The 18,204-nt window shown below is 49.2% G+C and overlaps 1 protein-coding gene across 2 annotated transcripts in view; it reads left to right on the forward strand.

Moving 5' to 3' along the window:
• Window positions 1–17,528: 17,528 nt before the first annotated feature.
• Window positions 17,529–18,204, forward strand: part of PRKCB (protein kinase C beta) — a gene marked incomplete at its 3' end in the record, with an annotated part of 194,006 nt that continues 193,330 nt past the window's right edge. For both annotated transcript variants that reach the window (XM_083373128.1, XM_083373127.1), the window contains exon 1: window positions 17,529–17,753. In XM_083373128.1, the coding sequence (XP_083229254.1) occupies window positions 17,545–17,753 (209 nt within the window). In that variant the 5' untranslated portion in view covers window positions 17,529–17,544. The remainder of the gene's footprint in view (window positions 17,754–18,204) is intronic.

Consider the following 18,204-nt stretch of genomic DNA (forward strand, 5'->3'; position numbering starts at 1 on the left):
ATTAATTGGCCCGTTATAGACCTTGTTCCAGCTTTGAACTGAAGTCTTCCACTGAAGGGGGAACAGATGAAAAGCCACCCCATGAAGTGGTCTGTTCTATTTACTGAAGTTTTTCAAAGGAATTTGGACAGCCGTTCCCCGGAAATGTTTTAGCAGTTCTTGAACCAATCAGCGAATTGGACTAGAGGCCTCTCAGAGTCCTCTCAACTTTCTGATTCTATGGTATTGTGTCCACCTCTGGTGGCCACCCTTAAAAAAGGGTGACTGTAGAGGCGGAAAAGAGCAGTCCACACGATCAAGAGGTTGAAGCAACTTCTCCTGAAAAGGGGCCACATCACTTGGGGAGTTTGGTCCGAAGAAAAGGACAGATGGAGAGAGCAGGGAGTTGTTTGGGCAGTACGCTCCAGATTTCAAATTGGAACTTGTCTGCCTCCCAGCACTAGCTCTCGATGAAGTCGTTGTAGGAGGATGTCCTCTTTCTGAGGGCTTTCCAAGAAGCTCTTGGAGGACGGCTGGACCAAGAGGACGTGGCTTTCTTGGTTTTCCTTTCCACCCTCAGGGAATCTCTGGGGCTTCCCCATAGATGTTGTTTCGCGGGTTCCCTCAGGGACCGACACAGGCTGATCCGCCAAAAGGAAAGCCCCAATTCCTGCCAAGCAGCTCCAGCCTGGAACGCTTCCTCTCCGCCAACTCTCCACTTGGGTCTCTGGCCTATTATTAGTCTCTTTCTGCGCCTCCTGCTTTATGAAGGGCTTCTGTTGCTATGGAAATGCCAGAGTCATGAATATGAAAAAGTCAGGCTTCGTACTGTTTGAAAAAGCTGGCCTGGTGGGGACGTTTGGGGCACAAAAAAGCAACAGGGAGAAATGAGGGTGCAAGCCCAGGTCAGATAGGCAGCCACCCCCATTACGCAAAGGAAGGAGCTTCTGAAGAAAACCTGGAGGAGTCAAGAGGTTCTACATGGGCCTTCCTTTGGTGCCCCAACCCTGCCCACCAGGCAAAGTGGGAGAGGCTCCTGAAGTGGGTGCCTGGCTTGGGATGGCGGATGGCAGTGCCCCAGATAGATGCCGTCTTCATTGGAATTTTCCCACAGGCTGCTTTGCCTCTCAAATTCATGGTCTGAATTTCTAGGCAGATTCCTCTGATCCCAGTTACAATATCTTCCCAATAAGCCCATTTAAGGGATCTCACTAGAAGATCTAGGTGGAGCCCTATTCTGGGCAGTGATGCTGTCCCACTTCAGTATCTCTCAGCGTTGTGCTGTGCTGATCCTGGGCAAAACTCTGGAATGGATGACCAAGTGGTCAGTTCACAAGCACTTAGAAAAGATGCAGGAACCAATACTGAGGTTCTTGAGAAAAAAATCTTGGCCAAGCAACCTGATCTCCTTCCTTGATCGAGGGACCAGTTTATCTGACCAGGAAGAGGCCAAGGACACAATGTCCCTTGAATTTAGCAAAGAACTTGTCAAAGTCTCCTGGTACAGAAAAATGGCAGAATGTGGGCCTCACTCTACTACCATTAGCTGCCTGTAGGGCTGGCTGAACAATGTACGTCAATGTCTCGACACTGTAAATATATAACTTATACACTGTACATATACATTTTGGCTGAGGGGATTAGAAAATATGATTATCAGATTTGTAGGCAACGCAAAGGTGGGGTATATCAGGAAGTTACAAAAAAAAAACCCAGTGAGATATTTTTCAGGGGAGACAAATGCAAAGTCATACATACAGACATATAAAAGAGGCAGTAGACTTGTTCTTTGTCATCTCAGGACCATAAGCCAAAAGGCTATGGATGGAGATCAGATATAGGAGGATTTTTCCTAACAGTCAAGACCCTGAACCAGTGGAACAGGCTGATTCATGAAATGAGATGTGTTCACCTTCATTGGAGGTTTTCACATGGAGGTGAGATGGTCGTCTGTCCAAAATACTTTAGAAGATCCCACATCAAGAAAGAAAATGAACTAGATGGCTTCTGAGGTCACTTCCAAATCTACCCTTCTATGAACTTTTACGAGAGGTCAGCACAGCCACAGGCTATCTTGGCCTCATTTTTGCTGGAGGTATTTAAACAGAGGCTGGATGACCATCTGGCAGGAATGATGTAGCAGATCCCTGCACTGGCCAAGGGCTGGATACATCAACTCCAAGTTTCCTTCCAGCTCTCTAATCTGGTTAAGGGTCTCCTGTGTCTTAAAGGCCCTTCTAGTTTTGGGGTACCATTAAGAGCAAAGTAACTCAGCATTCATCACAACAACCATTGAAACGGGCCCCAAAGAAATACAGAAGGAAGGCTGTTATTTTTCCCAGCCAGGGCACGTCTACTGCCTCCTCCTTCCCGCCACCACCAAATAAAATGGGTATGAATTTAGCTGTGACCTCTTGTGGGTCTTGAGCAGTGGTGGGATTCAGTTGGTTCGCACCATTTCGACAGAACCAATAGCTAATTTTTTGTTGCCCAGGCCCAGAATGGGCTTGCAGAAGCGGCATCCACACAGAGAACCGGTTGTTCACCTATTTGAATCCCACCCCTGGTCTTGAGTAAGATTTGCTGCTACCTGACGCTTGGGCGAGTGGGGCTGCTCTGCACCTCAGTGGTCAACAGCTGAAGGACTCCACCATGGATTCTGGGGTATGTGACCTTCCATGGAAGGGCGTCTCCACCTGTCCGAGGAGCCCATCGTGGTCTTCAAGCCAGCAGAGCTGCAGCTGGAGGTCCTCCTGCTGCTTTGAAGGGGCTGCCAGACTTCTGCCTCCCCGTCTCCCTTGGTGCCAAGGAGCGCCATGGGGTGACCCAAAGGGCTGTCAGAAATGGCCCCCCAGATATTGTGACTGTGTCACTTGTCAGGGAAAGCAAACCTGTCAATAATTCTCATGTCCAAGATGCAAACTGGCTCCACCTCAGACTTCAGGTATGGCTGCTTTTTTTGCCATGTGGATCTTCTCATGCACTTTTCTCCGTGCCTGGTGACTCCATGCAAATTAAGCGATGTGCCTGTTTTGTGAAGAGGCTGCCTCCCTCTAAGAAAGAATTTTTCCACTTCAGATTGTTAAATGCTGACCTCTCCATTTCCTAGAAAGAAGAGGCAATTAGGTAATTAACTCCCTTATTTAATTACTGACCCAGCAATGATCTTTCTAAAGGATCTTTTCCAGAAAACAAAAGAGGTTGATTTCTCCCTTGGCAGATGCCTTCTTTTCCTAAGAGCTTCACGCAGTCTGTGTCGCTGCAGTCTGTGTCGCTGCGGCGTCCACTTCAGAACTGGGTCAGGCATAAGATTTCCCAGCATTTTTTTTAAAAAAGAGCAACAGGCAGATTGTATTACAAACACTCCTGCAAGGAGAGGGGAGGCATGGAGGGAAGAGAGAAGAGGAGAGAAGAGAGGAGAAGAGAGGAGAGGAGGGAAGGGAAGGGGAGAGGGGAGGGGAGGGGAGGAGAAGAGAAGAGAAGAGAAGAGAAGAGAAGAGAAGAGAAGAGAAGAGAAGAGAAGAGAAGAGAAATTTTCTGGGGTGGGCATCTTGGAAACTAAAGGTCATTTCTCCTCTTCCTTTAGAGATGTCACCAAGGACTGGTGGTCCAAATGCTCCCTGTGCCCCCTCCTCCCCACCTCAGATGATCTCTCCTACCTCTCCTATCCTTGGTCGTTCTTTCACAACAGCCCTCATATTTCCTAAAGCCCTTTTTGTCACCTAAAACATTCCTTGACCTAAGGAGGATCAATTAAGCAGGAATCCGGGATCAGCTTTTCCAGCTGGCAACATTTGCAGAATTGCCTCGCCTTGCGCTGGACGGAATCCCCTTTGATCTTCTTTCAAAGGCTGTTCTAGGCTGCGCCATCCATCTGTCCGGCATTTCCCTTCTAAGGAAGACAGGCAGCAGACGTTTCCTGTTCAGACACACACGCACACAGACGCACACGCACCCTGCTTGCCCTGGCATTTTACAGGACGCCTCTTGGGCAGGAGGGGGAAGTGGGGGCTTGAGGCCCTGCAGATCCCAGCTGGGCAGCCTCCCCCAGACAGAATCCGGCCTCTGAAGCAGCCGCAGCACAGCCAGAGAAGCTTCGCTCAGCTTGGGAGCTCACCCAGAGCAGAAGAGTGGGTGGTCCTGCCCTCTGCAGAGAGTCAGCCGCTTTCTTCTCCACACCTTTCCCTGCACCTCACCAAGTGGGTGGGGGAGGAGATTGAGCCCCCCTGGCTCTTAAGCAGAGCAAGCTTCTTCTGGCCATTAGGGAGCATTAAGGAAAGGCCTTTGGCTAGTCAGTCCTCCCAGGAGAGGGGAGGGTCATTGCTAGGTCCGAGGGGTCCCCCTGCCCCTCTCTCCTATGCCAGAGTGGGGGTCCCCCTTTACTACGCCTGTCAGGCAGCTGTGCAACAGGGTCCTTTTTATCTTTGCTTAAGCTGAGCAGCAGCGGAGGGCCCCACCACAACAGGGCCTGGGGACCTTCAGGAAGAAAAAAATACACCCAGTGAACAGACAGAGAAAGCGACTTCCAGCCCTGCTGTTAACTGGCTTGGAGGCAGCTGAACAGGTGGTCCTGCAATCCAGGGCACGTGGGGAACATCCCCCTCTCCCAAGGAGAGCGAATTCAGAAGGTCTCTGCAGGGTGAACTAAGTCGGGGCTTTGCAATCTGCTTACGGGCAACCCCTTGGCACTTCCAGAAGTTCTGCTCCCCCTGACTTTCATTTGCTTAGGTTTAACAGAATAAGAGTTGGAAGGGACCTTGGAGGTCTTCTAGTCCAACCCCCTTTTCAGGCAGGAAACCTATAGCATTACTGACAAATAGTTATTCAATCTCTTCTTAAAAGCCTCCAGTGATGGAGCACCCACAACTTCTGGAGACAAGTGGTTCCACTGGTTAATTGTTCTAACTGTCAGGAAATTTCTCATTAGCTCTAGGTGGCTTCTCTCTTTAATGAGTTTCCAGCCATTGTTTCTTCTTCTGCCTTCAGGTGCTTTGGAGAATAAGTTGACCCCCGCTTCTTTGTGGCAGCCCCTCAAATATTGGAAGAGGCTATCATGTCACCCTTAGTCCTTATTCTCATTAAATTAGACATATCCAATTGCTCAACCGTTCTTCATATGTGTTTCCCTCCAGTCTTCTAATGATCTTTGTTGCTCTTCTATTCTTTCTAGCATCTCAGGATCCTTTCTGCATCATGGCTACCAAAACTGGATGCAGTATTCCAAGTATAGTCTTACCAAGGCATTATCAGGTGGTATTAACACTGAATCAAACATTGTCTTGATTCTATCCCTCTGTTAATGCAGCCTAGGACTGCATTGACTTTCCCCCCCAATTTTTAAAATTGAAGTAAATAAGGAAATTTTATTTATTTATTTATTAATCAAATTTGTATAGCCGCCTACTTCATCCAAAGTATCTCTATGAGATAGTTAAATCCACAGATTTAGATAGAGATATAGAACAAATGGCATTCTATAAAACAAAGCAACAGCGTCATCTTCATGTTCAGCGATAGTTTGGGCCCCACGTGGCTGCTGCAGAAGCAAGAGATGTTCTGCCGTATGAAAATGTGAGGCGGCCTTCATCCACAGGGCCCGCCTGGTAATGGCAGGAGAAAGTAATCCGTGAAGCAGAGAAGGGAGAAAAAGAAGCCGGACCTTCCATGGAATGAAGCAGAGTGATAGATGCCTTTTACAAGGAGAAACCAAGCGAAGCTCTCTGGAGAGTTTGTTGCTTCCACAAAACTGGTTCAGTCCTCGGTCTGATGGGGAAGAACAAATACACCTGAGCAACAAAGCGGCCAGGAGGGGGTGGGCTGGAAGCCCCTGAGCAGCTATAGGCAGGGCTTTTTTCGTCATAGAACGCTCAGAACGGAGTTCCGGCACCTTTTTTGGATGGAACCTTGTAGGGTAGGCAAGACGGGTTGTATGACATGTGTGAGTTCCGGCACCTTTTTCTTTTACAAAAAAAAGCACTGGCTATAGGGATGGTAGGGAGAAATGTTCACCAGGCTGCTCCTGAGGAAATCAGTGCAGGCAGACAGGTGTGACCGTGGTCACCATCTTGAAGAGAATATTTGAAAGGCACAAGTGAACAAGTGAAAGGCCATTGAGAATGACAGGGTTGAGGCTGAGTTTTCTAAGAACAAGTCTGACTTGATAAAAGGTTAAATGCCAAGAGAGGTGTGAAGGAGGGAGCCCCCCCCCAAATAAGATCTGATGCTGCCCTTAAATTACCAAGCTTATTTTAGTAGGACCAAAGTACTGCCTGGCTTGGCCACAGGGTTCCTCTCCTCAAAGAGGTAGGCGAAGCATCCATGACCTTGATGTCCAGCTGGATGCCCACAACTCTTTTTCCAAGATTCTTGTTGGAGAGGTGGGGAGGGAGATGGGAAGGGATTGGGAAGGGGAAGGGGGAAGGGGGAAGGGGGAAGGGGGAAGGGGGAAGAGAAGAGAAGAGAAGAGAAGAGAAGAGAAGAGAAGAGAAGAGAAGAGAAGAGAAGAGAAGAGAAGAGAAGGAGACATATTAAGAGAGAGAGGATGGGTCTATAGCCGCTGATCTCACAAAGGGCAACTCAGCCCAAAGGAAAGAGGAAGCTCCAAAAAAATTATAATAATAAAAAATCCCTGAAGCCCTTATCAGATCTGATCATTCCCAAGAGTCTAGCTAGATTCTTGTAAATAGGCAACAACAAGGAAACAATTCTGATCAGCTCACAGTGTCATTATGTTTTTTTGTGCCTGACGGTCACTTTACAAGCATCATGGCAGGCAGGTAGGCAGTCACCTGGATCCCAGAAGTAGGACAGTCACCTCCTCCACCACCCCCGCTGTCTCTTCAGCCTCCCTGCAAAGTCACCCTCCGCCCTGAATGCCAGTCAGCAGGGGGACCAAGATGGAGCTGCGGGGCGGGGGTGGGTGGGTTCCACCCGGCTGGATGGCCAGGGAGGTGGGCTTGTCAGCTCGCTCTTACTGAGGGTGGTGATGGAGGTCAATGCTGCCCTAACCCCATAATTGCTAGGGGTCTCCTTACCACTTTGTAATTTCCACCCCCCCAAACAATGAACACACCTTGAATAGACTCACATTCTGCTACCTCAATGGATGTTTTTGACTGCAGTGTAGTGCAGAGTTCTCTTCTTAATAGTCTGGTTTGTAGGGGGAAAAAGGGAGTAGGAGAAAAATATGTATAAATGTCAGGACAAAACCCTGCATTAAAAAAATATAAGTTAAATTGATACACACTGAAAGTTCTTAAAAATGAATGGCCTTTTACTGAACCGTGAGTTTAAATGTTAAAATCTGTGTTTTAAAGACTGGAATTAATGCTTGGAGTGGAGAACGTTTTGAACTGAGTTGTATTTTTATCTGTTTTAATTTCTTATCTCCAAGTACACCTACATCTCATTTCTGCCGGTGGCTATAAATGCAGGCTTGACAATGAGAACTGCAGGTTTGAATTGCAGCTCAGCCTGGGGGTTGGGGAGGGGGTTAGAGTAGCATTAATCTACAGAATTATGCTAATATCCCAGCTTTCTCCATTTGGGGAATGGAAACAAAAAGGCTGAAAGTTGAATAAGTTAGGAAACCGTGCTATATCTCTGCAGTAGCCAAGTTCCCAACCAGCTCCTCCAGAATTTCTGCTATCAAGCTGCTTCCATGGGTGTTTGAAAGCTTCTTCAACATTTTGTAGCACTTAATTTCCTTTTATTTATGTCTTCTCTCACTAAAAGCAACTGTTTTTGTAATGTACCCTGGAAAAAGGAGGTGTGAATGTGACAAAGAGCTATCAGAAAGCAGAGAAATTGAGAGGAAATAGAGCACGGCTCTGCCAAGCAGATGGGCAGAAACTCAAAGCAGCTTCTTGTGTGATGGGCATTCAGAGACACAATGGGACAACTCAACGCAGCCAACTCTCCGCGGCCAACTTGCCGTGAGACAACTCGCCATGAGACAACTCACTGTGGGACAATTTGACAATTCAATTATTTAAAATAATTTTAAAAATATTTTAATTTTTGTCATTCACATTTCATTTGTCCTTCCTTTACCAAAGTACAAAATAAAATAGTAGGAAAGTAGGGGAGGGAAAAGGGAAGGGAAAAGTGTGGGGAAAAAAGAAAGAAAAGGCATTGACCTCCGACTCCCTTTGGTGCAGTAGAATAAGGTAGTAACATCAAACCTCAACTATTTATTTTCACATAATAATATAAACTAGTCATTTCCATAACAACAAACCTATTAATCAGTAAAACCCAAAATCAAAGTTCCATTTTTCCCACCTCAAGCACAAAGTCAGGAAGTGGTTTCCAAGTAGAAACAAAAAGTAATTGCATTTTGTTTCTTTAATCAAAGGAGTCAGTTTAGCCATCTCTGCTAACTCCATCAACTTTTGCAGCCATTCGTCCATTGTGGAAATCAAAGCGTCCTTCCATTTTTGCATATAAAATAATCTTGCCGTCGTCAACATATATAACATCAAAGTTCCGAAAATATTCTGTTTCTTCTTTTTCTTTCAACCTTAAAGTAAGTCTGTCCATTTCCGCACAGTCTAGTATTTTTTTAAATTATTTCTTCTTCTGATGGTGTTTCTTCGTTTTTCCAGTATTGTGCAAATATAATTCTTGCCGCTGTTATCACATGTAAAATCATGTATGTTCTTTGCTTATCAAGTTTTTCTGGCATTATACCTAGTAAAAAAAATTAGGTTTATAATCTATGTGTTTGTCTAACATATTTTCTAACCAAATGTGAATTTTTGTCCAATATTATTTCCACCATTTCTTTGATATTAGTGTAACTCTTGTTCTGTGGCATGTTGGCCTTGGTGAGTTGTCCCACGATGGAGCTGGCCACAGTGAACTTGCCGTGGCTAGTTGGCTGCGGTGAGTTGGCTGCGGTGAGTTGTCCTAACCTAGACCCTTCAGAGAGGAACCCAGTTGGCCACTGGGCCATGTGCAAAGGGCCTTCAGACACAGGTCCTCATGATCCTGCATGCATCCTTTCTTCTCCTGATTCTGCCAAGGAGCACACAACTCAGCCACCAGCACCATTTTGATGGAGCTGAGGACCACGTTTGATCTTTGAGGAAGATGGCAGGAGCTGCATTCTACCAAGTAGATAAGGCTGAGTTAGACAAAATTGGTTCAATTTTGCATTTAGTTTAAGTGGAACTATTCAAAGGCAGTGGATGTCTTAATGTGCTTACTGTCTATCCACAAATTACCTGTCACGTTCAGGGACGGTTTTTGGATGGGCTTTACGTTGCCCTGGAATTTCATATCTGTAGAGCAGTGTTTCTCAACTTCGGCTGCTGTAAGATGAGTGGACTTCAGTTTCCAGAATTCTTGGAGTTGGTCCACCCATTTTAAAGTAGCCAAGACTGAGAAACATTGCATAGATTTAAGCTGATGTCCAGCCAAAAAATTCCTTTGCAAGTTTTCCTTTAAGCTTCCCAATAAGACTTAGAACATGGTCAGGCATTTCTTGATGATTGTTTTTCTCTTCAGATGATTTTGAATTGAATTGTATCTGGCACCTGCAAATGTGCAAATCCACGGCCGCTTTGCTTTTTCTCTGGCAGTTTGACAGGGACAACCCCCCCACCCCAAGGCTCTGGTGGGGAGAGAGAGCCTTGCCGTGGACTCCTTTGGCAGCCTTGATGCCAGCTTGAGACTCTGCCACCTGCCTTCGCCTTTTGCTGTGGACTCAGCCCAGGAACTGATCCATTCCTTCATTGCTGGGATGGCAACAGCCACCCCCCCCCACCCACCCCCGTCTTCTCTTGCTCAGCCGGCCATGTACAATAGCATATCTGACAGCTGTGCTGCCCTGGGGTCCGAGCCTCCTCCATTGGTTGCTCACTTGCTGTTTGTCTTAATAGGAGGAGCTGCGAGTCCATTTTCACTCAGTCATGAAGCAGCAGACAAGGGAAAACCAACTTTTTTCTGCTGATGAATCAATCTCTCTGAAAAACATACTCCAGAAAATTCTGGCAAATGGTTCTGCGGGAAAGAATGCCTTCCTTCCTTCCTTCCTTCCTTCCTTCCTTCCTTCCTTCCTTCCTTCCTTCCATCCCCCCTTCCCTCCTCCCTCTTTCTCATTCCCATCTCCTTCCCTCCTCCCATTTCTTCCCTGGGTGGACCTTTACTCTGTGCCTCATTATTTCCCCTTATCTGATTTTCTTTGAAAAGTCACAGAGAAGCTATTTTGCAAGGCAGAGAGCCTAGCTAGATGGATTAATACTTTCTCCTTCTTGTCTTGCTGTTAACATGCCTTGCTTGCTCTTGACAGAAAGGCTGCAGGTGGTCTGATCTCCCCCCCCCTCATCTTTCCCTCCCCTTTTGTGGCTCCAGAGCTGAACATTCACCCATTTAGAGTCAAACTACTGCAATGGTTGCAGCTGCAGAAGGTCTGAGGCTGCAATCTTGAATGACCCTCTGGATTAGGCTGGTCTGGTCTTCTGCCAGCAGGCAGTGAAATCTGCCAGTTGGGAATATTTTGTTCTCTTTTCATATAACCTGGCCAGGAACATCCATGTCACGGTGACACCATAGTATTCCATCACAAGGACAAGGACCAGCTTCGCCAAAGAGGCAGAGTCTCTGGCCCTCTCTTGTTCCACTATAAATGCCAGCCTTCCTCTTGCTAGCTGAGATCTGGGATTAGGCTTAGCATTTCCTCCAAACTGAAGCCATTTGGTTAGTTTAGGGTTCAGTGTTTTGTACGAATCCAGAAAATAGTTTAATTTGAAAATTAGGTTAATCAGCCTGTGCATATGAGCTTACTATTCACTCAAAACAGCCGTGTTCTGGTTGGAGCAAGAATGAAAAGAACGGAAAAAGCAAATGAGTCACAGAGCCAAAGAAAGAAATCGAAGTTGGAGAAACATGAAAAATGGCTGTGCTCCATTTGGAAAAGAAGTTGCCTCATCAAGTGACCAAGTTGCCTGATTCACTCTGGCGGATGGATCAACATAAATGAAGCTGAATCTCCTCAAATATTCTCTGCATCTTTTCTTTGGAGATTGCTGGTCCGTCTCACCTTAGAAATGCATCTGTCTGCCTGTTACAGCTCTTCCTACTCTTTGAAAACTTTTCTTAATATGCAAAATGTGGGTAAAACTTTAATGTTCCACTGAAATCCTGGTGACTGGTAGAACACGGAGCAGGTGTGTGTTCATGCAATTGTTATGTTGTGTTGCATAGTTTTGGCCTCTGTGTGAAGGATTGTAAGGGAGGCAGTTTCCCAAATGTAGGCCTGTTGCCAACCTGCTTCTTAAGGACCTGCTTAGGAGACACCCCTGCTTCTTGCAGCTGCAGAAGGGAGGAAGATCAAGAAAACCCCCCTCTTTTGTAACCACCCAGTGCAGGGCAGCTGCAGGCCCAGTTGCCCCCATGTTTGTCTGTGAATGCAGTTTTCTGATTGGGTGTAGTTTTGAACCAAAATCCTTGCCAGTCCTCCCTCGCCTCGAACCTTTAAGGACGAGCAATCCTTGACTGCACTTGATGAAAAAGGTATAGTTTACTAAAGGTCAAGCGAAATACAGTAGAGCAAAGCCAGAACTGAAATTCGTGCACCAAAATCTCCAAGTTTAACTCCCCTCCTTGAGTCACTTCCCACCGCTAGTCTCCCATTGTCCAATCAGATGCAAATGGATTGAATTTGGGAACGGTCTCTTCTACTGTGGGCTGGCTGATATGCAGCTGCAAGTGCCATTTCCAACTCTCTGACCTTGAAGTTGTGTGTCCAGAAGGTACGTTCCCCCCTCCCATCCAGCTCCCTTCCCCCACAGTTCAGGGCAGACTGGCATCGAGTGAACGCAAAGTGCAGGTGTGATGTGGCGGTTCTGACAACCCTTCTCTTGGTTTGATAGAACAGTAAGGTCTCCCTCGATTCAAGGATGACTCTTGGTGATATTCTGGACACATTCATTGATTCGTCAGGCCAATGGTTTAAAGAGGCCTCCTTCGACTGCTGTTTGAATTCCTGGCCTAGCCCAACTGTTGGGAGTTTTCTAACTGACCCAATTGGAGCAGGTATTAACCCAATTGGAGGAGCTGACCTTCTGAAACATTGCCCAGAAACGTTCAGGTGGGGGTTGCTGTTGACCATTGGCTATCCGCCCTCTTCATCGGCCTTTCTTTGAATGTCTGCACTTGGTAGGACGTTGACTGAGGATGGGAGATGGATGGAGAGGTTTTAAGATTTGCAAGTGCAAGTATAGAAACATTGTGACTGACATATGGTCTGTTGCTAGGAACAAAGCCAACAAGGCTGCAATGTGAGCTTTCATCTTGTTGGTGGTGAGAACTGGGCATGCAGGAGAGGCAACTGGTTCAGCACAACAGCAGTGGGAGACTGCAGACATGCCAGTGGAAGAAAGGGGGGAAAAACAGAGAAAAAGAGAGTCAAGCATAAAAGAGGGAACATTATGAGAGGATCTAGTCATCTTGAAGAGGCATGGATGCAATGGCAAAAGCACTCTCTGAAGGACGAAGCGAACGGTTGTGAGCAAAGGGAACCTAAGAAAGCCGCGCTTGGATGGAGCCGATGAGACTGTCAGAAGGAGAGGCGAGAGGTTTAAAGAACAAAAGGCCACGGATGAAGTTGCCTGCCGGGCATGCCGGAAGCAAGATAGGAAGGCGTGGAGAGCTGTATCTCAGCTTCGGCTATGTCTCCTTTACTTTTGCTTTTTACCCCAGGCCTCTAATACCTTGGTTTTCCTTGTTGCCACATTTCTATACCACTCTAACTTCATACAACTCAAGGCTGCTTCATAATAACAGCAAAATATTATTATAAAGTCACAGCATCATCATCATCATCATAATATAATAATAATAATAATAATAATAATAATAATAATAATAATAATAATAATAATAATAATAATAATAAGTTGGAAGGGACCTTGGAGGTCATCTAGTCCAACCCCCTGCTCAGGCAGGAAACCGTATACCATTTCAGGCAAATGGCTGTCCAGTCTCTTCTTAAAAACTTCCAGTGTTGGAGCATTCACCACCTCTGGAGGTAGGTTGTTCCACTGGTTAATTGTTCTAACTGTCAGGAAGTTTCTCCTTAGTTCTAGGTTGCTTCTCTCCATCCGTTGCTTCTTGTCCTGCCTTCAGGTGCTTTGGAGAATAGCTTGACTCCCTCTTCTTTGGGGCAGCCCCTGAGATACTGGAACACTGCTATCATGTGACCCCTCACCCTTCACTTCTTTAAACTACACATACCCAATTCCAGCAACCGTTCCCTATATGTTTTAGCCTCCAGTCCCCCAATCATCTTTGTTGCTCTTCTCTGTACCCTTTCTAGAGTCTCGACATCTTTTTTACATCGTGGTGACCAAAACTGGATACAGTATTCCAGGTGTGGCCTTGAGTAACATGAAATGAGATGGGGGCTCCCTTTCCTGGGGGGGGCTTAAAGGGGTTCCGTAACAAAGGGGCTGCTACTGAGAAACTGACCCCGGAGCAGGTTGGTTCTGGCCAGTAGAGACTCCTGCAAAAGACAGAGTTGCCAAGCCTTGTAAGGCCTTCCAGGTGAAAACCAGCACTTCCAATTGGGCCCGGAATCTTATGGACGACAAGTGCAGCCCCCAAGACCAATGAGTCCTCCCAGATGTTTGCCTCAAGCTGCTGCATTCTGTAGCCACCTCAGTTTCCAAACTGTCTCTCAGGACGGGGGGGGGGGGCTGAGAAGCTGGGCTCCCGCAGTGGCCATGAACCCAGAGTGCCCCAAGCTGCAGGTCTGCTCTTCACAGAGTCTCCATCCTCCACCCCAAACCCTCTTGGCAGCAAGGTGGCACCAGGGAGACCCCCCCCCTGCAAACGGTGGAGAGTTCATCGGCGTCTCTTTTCACCTTGGCAGACTGCAAATAGCGGCCAAGGCTTCAGAGTCTCCTCAGCTCCCGCTGCTCTGGATGACACCTCCTCCCAGCCTGATGGATGGCTTCTCCCTCGGCCCTTCTTCCACCAGAAAGTCAAGGTGGAAGCACATTTTCTCTGGGAATTCCTAAGCTGTAATCACTCCAGAAGTGCTCGGACGAAACAGCTGGGGGCAGGGCAGGGGAATGGGCTTCGAAAGGAAAACAAGCCACCGGCCACACACAGGGTGGACCTGCACACAGCGACACAGCTCGCAGCCTGAGAATTAAACATTCAAACAGGTCTTTGCTCTTCTTACTGAAAACCCAGAATTTCCTGCTCAAAATGCTTTTGTTCTCAGCTCACAGAGTGAATTTGCTAGAAGGATGGATTTAAAACTTATTTAAATTGTTTACATTTACTAGAATGAGCAATTTTTCAACAAAAGCAGCAGCATTTGCTCCTTTAAGAAGCATTCTGGGTCTGCTTCCCCCTCCTGCTGGCTTTGCTTTGTTTCATGGATCATTGGGGGGGGGGGGAAGAATATCTTGCATGCTCAAACTGTACCTTACACCCACTCGGAAAGTTGAGCTGTCAAATTCTTGCGTCTATGAGTATGCTTTTCTGGGATAATGCTGTAGGATGACTGCAATTCCCAGCCTTCTATCTTCTGGCAGAGTGGTTTGATAATCTTGATTTAAAAAATCTCTTGATTTCCAGAGGGAACTCACCTTCCCAGTTAGGAAAGTTCTAACCGAAACTTTTAAAACTTCAGGCAAAGAAGGAAGACGGTTAGATCTGAGCTGCAAAACTCTGGATGGACTTGGGATGGCAGCAGAGACTTTGCCAGGTCTTTTTGCTGCTCTGAGCACCTATCATCACCACCCCAGGTGTTGCACCCAGTTTTGGGATCCTGATCAAAGGGTGCCAGTCGACTCTTCTTACCCCTTCCTCATTCACTTGGCTGTCTGCAAGACTGTCTGCAGGGAGGTCCCCCCCCCAAAAAAAAAGTCCAGTGGTGGTCACAACCATGGGTCACCTGCAAAAAGGGACGAGGCTGGCCTGCTCCACCTGGTCAAGTAAAATCTGGGACAAAATAGATGTGCACAAGGATAGAGTCACTGGCTTGTAAAACATCAGCCCTGAATGCTCTCTGGAAGCCTGTTTGGCTTTTGCAGAATTTGGGATTTTTCAAAGGGCATCTCTCTCTCTCTCTCACCACTGCCCTCCCTCTCTCTCTCCAGCCCCAGATTGCTTGGCAAGGAGGAGCAAAACGGGAGCCCCCCCACCTGTTTGCAGCGTGTTGCTACCATTCAGTTAAAAAGAGCTGCACTAGTTGCGCCTGTAATGTTTTGTTCCAGTGTTAGCAAGAAAACCCATAAATCTCTGGGGGCCCCACAGCCTTTCCTTCATGCAGCCCCTAAAAATTCAGGCTTCTTGTCTCTGAAGATGGAGGCTCAGTTTACTCCACAGCAAAGCCTCAGCAACAAATCTGCCTTCTGTGAAGTCCAGATGTTTGATTCTTGGCCAGATGTGTGTGTGTGTGTGCTGCCGTCCATTGGAAAAGCCAGGAGAGATTCATTGCCCACTTAGATGGTTCATTCACGCATCCTTCAGTGGCAACAGAGGAGATTTGCTGGCGAAATGATTCCCTCGTTATCGCATGCCGGTCCAGATGCTGCCTTCGTTAGTCAAATTGAACTGGCACGCACTGATGATCATTTATATTAATTTCCACTCTATTTATTTTTAATCTACAAAGATTATCAAGCTCTATATTTGTAAGGAAGACGCACTGGTGCCCATTTAGCAGTGAAGAGGCAGAAGGGGAGCCATTGGCAAGGCCACCCTCTCTGCCAGAGAAGGGAGAGGGGAAGAAGGCAGCTGGCGCTCCAGGTTAGAAGAAAACCAAGGTTACCTTCTCAGCCTACCTGCCCCCCCCCCCCGCCGGTGGCCTGGTGTGGACCTCAGGTGCTCCTCAGTGGCAAAGCACTTTTGTTCTGCCACTTGCCCTCACTGCTAAACAATAAAACAAATACCCAAACTTAAATCTGGAAAGTATTATGTACTGCTGCACTACAGAAATTTATTTTTCAACAATATATTACTTGGAAGCTAAGCAGGGGGGGGCGGGAAGAGAAGGAGGGAGGGGAAGACAGGGAGAGAAGGAGACAGAGAAAGGGAGAGGGAGAGGGAGAGGAGGGAGAAAGAGGGAGAGGAAACAGAGAGAGGGAGAGAGGAGGGAGAGAGGAAAGGGAGAGAGTGGGGAGGGAGGTGTGAGGGAGACGGAGAGAAGGGGAGAGGGAGTGCGAGATTAGGGAGAAAAAGGGGGAGAGGAGAGGGGGAGAGGGAGGGAGACACAGAGAGAGGTAGAAGGAGATGGAGAGAGGGGGGGAGAGGGAGAAAGAGAGACAGACAGACAGAGAGGGAGAGAGACACCTATAGAACAATGGATTGGGTTTGTTTCTTTTTGTTGTGCAGTCCAATTCACCAGTGGCTAAGAAGCTGGTCCAGCACCTGCTCTCCTTCTGGAAGGACAAGACAGCCCCACCTGTGCTCGGCCACCACCCTTCATCTCTGGGCAGAGCCGAGAAGGCAGGACAGGGGAGACTCCAGAGGTGGCTGGCGGTAAAGTGACTTACATCCCGGGAGCTTCCTAGAGAGAGATTTACTGCTGAGCTCAGGGCCCAACTCTGACAGCAACTCAGCCTCTGGGCCTGAGCAGGAGGGCGCCCACTGACTGGTGGCAACAGCCCCCTTTGGGAGGCCTTTGGCGCCCACCCCCACCCTTCCTTAGCAAGGGGGGGGGGAAGCAAAGCAAAAAACCTGCTGCTGAAATGCAGCCCTTCTGCTGCCAGACTTGGGATTTCGGTGACTTACGGCCCTGCTTGAGAAACTCTTCCAGGGCTGATTCTGGGCTGCCGTGAACCTGGAAGGGCATCAGCAGCCCTTTGAACAACTACGTCCGGCCGGCAGGGGCTTCTGGGACCCACCTGCAAGAGACAGGCCCTGTGGACCCTGACAGAGGTTCTTGGGGTCCACGGAGGGTGGGGTGGGCAGTCGAAGAAGTCAAATCATGTGAGATGCACATCAAAACCAGGTGGTAATTCGGTTACAGTCTTGTGCCGTCCTCTTGATTTTTTAGCCACGTCCATCCTATCCTTGGGTTCCAGAGTGGGGCTCTGAGCGGGCCTTATTCTGGACTCCTGGCTGCATTCACACAATACCCACCCTCTGGGTCCTGAGTTCAGATCCTTTCCACGCAGCTTCCAATGCAAAACTAGCCAGAATGCAGCTTAGGGCGCCTCCTCTGCCACACAAAGGGGCCCCGAAGGGACGGCTCTCCCGGCCCCCAGAGGCGCCGCTCCTGCAGAGGCCGCCGGAGCCCCGACTTTCCTCCCCCTGCCCCGGGCCCCGCTTCGGCCCATTTCTCCGCGGTCGCCCTCCAAGTTGCCTCCCTTCGGCCCGCTGGCCGCCGGGGGGATGCCGGGCGGGGGGCGCCGGAAGACGCGGGGGGGCGGGGGGGGCGGGGCGCGCGGGGGGGGCGGGCGCCAGAGGCTCGGCGCTGCCTCTGCCCAGTGGCGGCCAGAGGTGTCGCCGCCGCAGCTTCAGCACCAGCGGGCGGAGCGGCGGCCGCGCCAGGCAGCTCGGCGGCATCCGTGCAGCGGCGGCGGCGGCGGCAGGAGCGGCAGCATGGCCGAGCCGGCTGAGGCTGCTGCGGCGGCGGCGGAGGCGACGGCGCCCCCGGCTCCCCCCGGCCCGGAGGGCGAGGAGGGCCTGGTCCGCTTCGCCCGCAAAGGCGCCCTTCGCCAGAAGAACGTGCACGAGGTCAAGAACCACAAGTTCACCGCCCGCTTCTTCAAGCAGCCCACCTTCTGCAGCCACTGCACCGACTTCATCTGGTGAGGCGCCCGCTCGCCCCTCCGTGCCCCGGCTTCGGCCCTTCCCTCCCCGCGCGGGGCGCCCTTGGCCCGGGGGGGGGGCGGGATACGACGCTTCCCCTCCGCCCTCGTGGCAAAGCGGGTAACTTTCGCCTCCCGCTTCTCAGGCCGGCTCTCCGGTCCCCCCCCCCCCGCCCCCCACCGCGGTCTGACTCGTCTGCCCGGCTAGCTGCCTTCGCCCTGCCAGGCTTCCCCCAACCTGGAGCCCTCCGAGCAGGGTGGGCTACTACACGTTCCATTGTCCGCGGCCAGCTCGCGCCCGATGGCCGGGCTGAAAGGAGGGCTGATCGGGATGGGAAGCTGCTCCGGGGAGGCCGCCCCTTCCCCACTTCTCTGCCCCTGCAACTTTTCTCAAGGTTTGGGGCGGGGGTCCTCGGAGTCGCGGTGCCGGGTGAATAAGTCAGAAGGGCTG

The sequence above is a fragment of the Vipera ursinii genome (assembly GCF_947247035.1).
Source record: "Vipera ursinii genome assembly, chromosome: 13".
Lineage (NCBI taxonomy): Eukaryota > Metazoa > Chordata > Lepidosauria > Squamata > Viperidae > Vipera > Vipera ursinii.